The sequence below is a fragment of the Buceros rhinoceros genome, unplaced genomic scaffold, assembly GCF_000710305.1.
Source record: "Buceros rhinoceros silvestris isolate BGI_N320 unplaced genomic scaffold, ASM71030v1 scaffold23676, whole genome shotgun sequence".
Taxonomy (NCBI): domain Eukaryota; kingdom Metazoa; phylum Chordata; class Aves; order Bucerotiformes; family Bucerotidae; genus Buceros; species Buceros rhinoceros.
Genome location: NW_010419606.1, coordinates 2,322 through 6,328, shown reverse-complemented (window position 1 = coordinate 6,328; position 4,007 = coordinate 2,322). Strand labels below are relative to the sequence as shown.

The window sequence follows — 4,007 nt, the reverse complement described above, 5'->3', positions numbered from 1 at the left end:
AGGATGTGGGTAGAGAGGAATGAATCAGGCAAGAGGTGATTTTTTTTTCTCAAATAATGATGTGCTTATGTTTGAAAAAGAAATCTGGGGGCATAAAAGTGATTTGGGGCATCAAAGTGATTGCTCCTGAGCATCCCTGATGAGGGAGTGCGGGTTTGATGCTCACGCAGCACCACATTGGGTTTTCTTTTCCATGTTCATTTTTAACACGTATTTTAGCAACAAGAAATGTATATTTGAGTTGATACCAAGAGGTATTTAATTAATATTGATTGCTGGCATAATTGGGAAGGACATAGCCCTAATAAATACACAACACATGTGCATCCCTTAATAATGGGAGTGAGCTGAAGCCTCCTCCTGCTTGAAGTGCATCTGGCTGATGTGTCTCAAGTGCAGGAGAGGAAGAGCTATTCGAAGGGGAGTATCGAAAGAAAAATAAATCAATCAATTCATCTTGTAAATAGAGGGAAAGTAGTTTGCTGAGAACCAGAGGTTGTCACTGGGTTTCCAGGAAGAAGCTGGCAGTTAAAATCACCCAATGCTGAAAGTTTTGAGATAAGAGGATTTGGGAATGTGTTTTAGCTGGAGAAAAATATTTGCAAAGCAAAGCAGTTGCATTTTAAACTAACTCCAAATATTTAATTCCCGCTGGTCTCTAGGCAATGCCTGTAGCTGGAGGCTCACCAGCACCTTGCTGGGGGATTTCTCATTGCTCCCTGAGCCGGTGCGAGGGCCGGGGGAGGCTGTGGGCATGGGATGGCTTCTGAGAGGCATGGAAAAAAAGGGGAAATAGCCTGAAGTTACCCTGTTTTGGAGGACTCGGGGTGTATTTTGCTGTTGCATCGCACGGGCTGTCTGTCTCCAGAGCCCCGCGCACAGCACGGGGAGGGGGGCAGAGCTGGGAATTTAGTTTTCATTTGGTTTTGGGGTCCTTGGAGGTTTTATTCAGCACTTTAGCTGAATAAAATAAATGTCCATTGACGCAGGGTTGATGCTGGCTCATGGTTCAGTGGCCAGGAGGCCGTCACCACCTGATTTGCCTTGACGTGAGGTGTTGGTTTTACTTCCCCAGCCAACCCTGATAATTCTTGCGAGTGCAGCATCTTCAGTGCAAACCCAGGAGACACTTTATTCCCCACCTTACTCCCCTTTTTTTTCCTCAAATATTGGGGACCTTCTGTTTGCATGACATAGTGGATGAGTCACCCAGCAGTGACAGGCCATCCCAAAGAGCTTCTTCCATTCTCTTGCCTGAAAATGCCCTATTTATTCTCTAACTTCACCCTCGTCTGGGAAAAGATGGGTTTCAGGCGGTGTCCTTTTCCAAGTAGGTTTGTTACTGCAGTGAATCCATTCCCGCTGCTCTTTTGGTTTTCAGCAATTTTCAGGGGGGATTTGGGGCCGTTTCCATGAGGTCCCTCAGGGTGTGGCTTTGATGCCGGCTGGTGATCAGCTCTCAGTGGAGCCCCCGGCACAGCGGAGTGGATTCCTGGGCAGATGTTCTGGGGCCCCTTTCGACCCCTCCGACGCGGGGATGCTCTCGTTGCAGGTGTCCTGTCTCTGCGGCTCCGCACCGTGCCTGCTCTGTGGCTGCTGCCCCTCAGCCAAGAACTCCACCATCTCCCGCCTCCTCTTCACCTTCTTCCTCTTCCTCGGCACCCTTGTGTCCATCATTATGATAATCCCCGGCGTGGAGAAGGAGCTGCACAAGGTAAGTAACTCCAGGAGGTTGCTGGGCTTGGTCACTGCAGGGAAAATGTTTGGCTGGTGGTGGGTACATGAGGCTGAATCAGCAAGTGAGTTTTTGGGGCATGATGTTGCTTCCCTTCTTTTTTTTCTGAGCACTTCACCAGAACGGTGTTATTAACCCAAGGAGGGGAAAATACAGTGGGATAATTTCAGGCATCATCTAGTTTTCCCAGACGTCTCCCAGGAAAGTTTTGTACAGCCCATTTTTGGGCTTCAGCTGGCCAAGTGACTCACAAGTCATGGAGGGGAGACTTCACATCTGCCAGCCGAGCTCATGTGAAGGCTGGGGCTGGCTTTTTGTGATGTGCTGGTTTTATCCCAGCTTTTCACTGACCTACAGGGTGGCTTTAGCCGTGTCACCCCACTGCTGTTCACAGGCAAGCCAACTGCTTGCTTTATGGGCGGCACTGGAGCGGTTGAGGGTTGGCCTATCTTTGGTGGCACTGGGGCTCATGGTGGGTGTGGGATGCTGTGGTGATGCTCACCCTCCTGTCACTGTTGCAGCTCCCTGGCTTCTGTGAAGGCAGCGGCTCGGTCCTGGGGGTCCAGACCCACATCAACTGTGACAGCTTCCTGGGCCACAAAGCTGTGTACCGCATGGGCTTTGCCATGGCCACCTTCTTCTTCCTCTTCGCTGTGATCATGGTGTGTGTGCACAGCAGCAAGGACCCACGAGCTGCTGTACAGAACGGGTGAGCATTTGTCCCTGGGGGGGAAGGATGCTGGTGTGGGGAAGGGCCAGACCCCACCTTTCCCCACTGGGTTCCCACTTGCAGACTGTGGCTCCTCTCTTCTCCCACAGCTTCTGGTTCTTCAAGTTCCTGGTGCTGGTGGGGATCACGGTGGGAGCCTTCTACATCCCCGATGGTGCCTTCACCTCAGGTGAGGAGCTGCCCACACCATCCTCTGCATCTCTGGGCTAACCCTCAGCACAGGATTAATCCTGGGGCCGGAGCTGGCATCCCTGCTGCCGTGTGCCCCTGTGCCAAAGTACCACTTCCCCTGCTTTTAACTGGTTTTTCTCTTCCCCTTAAGTCTGGTTTTACTTCGGTGTGGTTGGCTCCTTCCTCTTCATCCTCATCCAGCTCGTCCTTCTCATCGACTTTGCTCACTCCTGGAGCCAAGTGTGGCTGCGCAATGCAGGCGAAAGCAATGCCAAGGGCTGGTATGCAGGTTGGTTTGGTTGGCACCGCGGAGGGTTTAGGGATAGGGACACTCAGGTGGGTGATGCTGAGCTGGTGGGAACTCGGGGCTCTGCTCCAGCCTCCTTCCCTTTTGTTTTCTCCCCCAGCCCTTTGCGTTGTCACCTTCGTCTTTTACACCGCCTCCATCGCGGCCATAGTGCTGCTCTATGTCTACTACACAAAGCCTGAGGGTTGCACAGAGGGCAAGGTCCTCATCAGCATCAACCTCATCCTCTGCCTCATCATCTCTGTCGTGTCCATCCTGCCCAAGATCCAGGTGAGGTGGCAGGGGGCACCTGGGAGGCCTCTGGCCATGTCACCGTGGGGTGCAGGACCAGCCCTGAGCACCCACCGTTGCATTTGCAGGATGCTCAGCCGCACTCGGGGCTGCTGCAGGCGTCCCTCATCACCCTCTACACCATCTATGTCACCTGGTCCGCCTTGGCCAATGTACCAAGTAAGCAGGATGCGGCCTCGGGTTTGGGAGGGGGGTGCATGGGGCAGGACCATGTGGTGGGTGCTTTGCCCACCCATGTGGTGCGTTCTAGGGGCTGGGGAAAGGTGCTGATCCCGCTGCGTGTCCCCCCCAGCCCAGACCTGTAACCCCACGCTGCTGGTGAGGAACAACACCGGCTCAGCGATGGCCACCCAGCCGCTGACAACCTGGTGGGATGCTCCGAGCATTGTGGGGCTGATAATCTTCATCCTGTGCACCCTCTTCATCAGGTGAGGACTTGGCTCATGTCCCTGGGGACTGCAGTGTCCCTCTGCCCAGAGCAGAGGCATCGGGAGGCTTATGGGGAAAGGTGATGCTGGAGGTCGCAGCTTGGTCCAGGGTTTTTGTCACCAGATGCCTCTTGCAGAGCTGTCTCGGTCCCCAGGGACGCAGGCAGCCTGCCCTGCAGGGCCGTGGGTGCAGTTTTTAGGGTTTCCACACAAGCCCAGCTTGTGTGTCCCCAGACAGGGCATGCCAGGGTGGGTGGGCAGGGGGTGCTGAGCTCAGGCTGAGGACAGTGGGCAGCAGCTCTGACCCTGCCGTCCCTCTGCCTGCAGCGTCCGCTCCTCGGACCA

The 4,007-nt window shown here is 54.1% G+C and overlaps 1 protein-coding gene across 1 annotated transcript in view; it reads left to right on the top strand.

The window, feature by feature from the left end:
* The first annotated feature begins 1,537 nt into the window (after positions 1 to 1,537).
* Positions 1,538 to 4,007, top strand: part of SERINC2 (serine incorporator 2) — a 3,675-nt gene continuing 1,205 nt past the window's right edge. Inside the window, 7 exon segments of the mRNA XM_010139018.1 lie at positions 1,538 to 1,714; positions 2,257 to 2,444; positions 2,555 to 2,634; positions 2,788 to 2,925; positions 3,044 to 3,213; positions 3,303 to 3,393; positions 3,527 to 3,772. Of these exon segments, the coding sequence (XP_010137320.1) occupies positions 1,538 to 1,714; positions 2,257 to 2,444; positions 2,555 to 2,634; positions 2,788 to 2,925; positions 3,044 to 3,213; positions 3,303 to 3,393; positions 3,527 to 3,772 (1,090 nt within the window).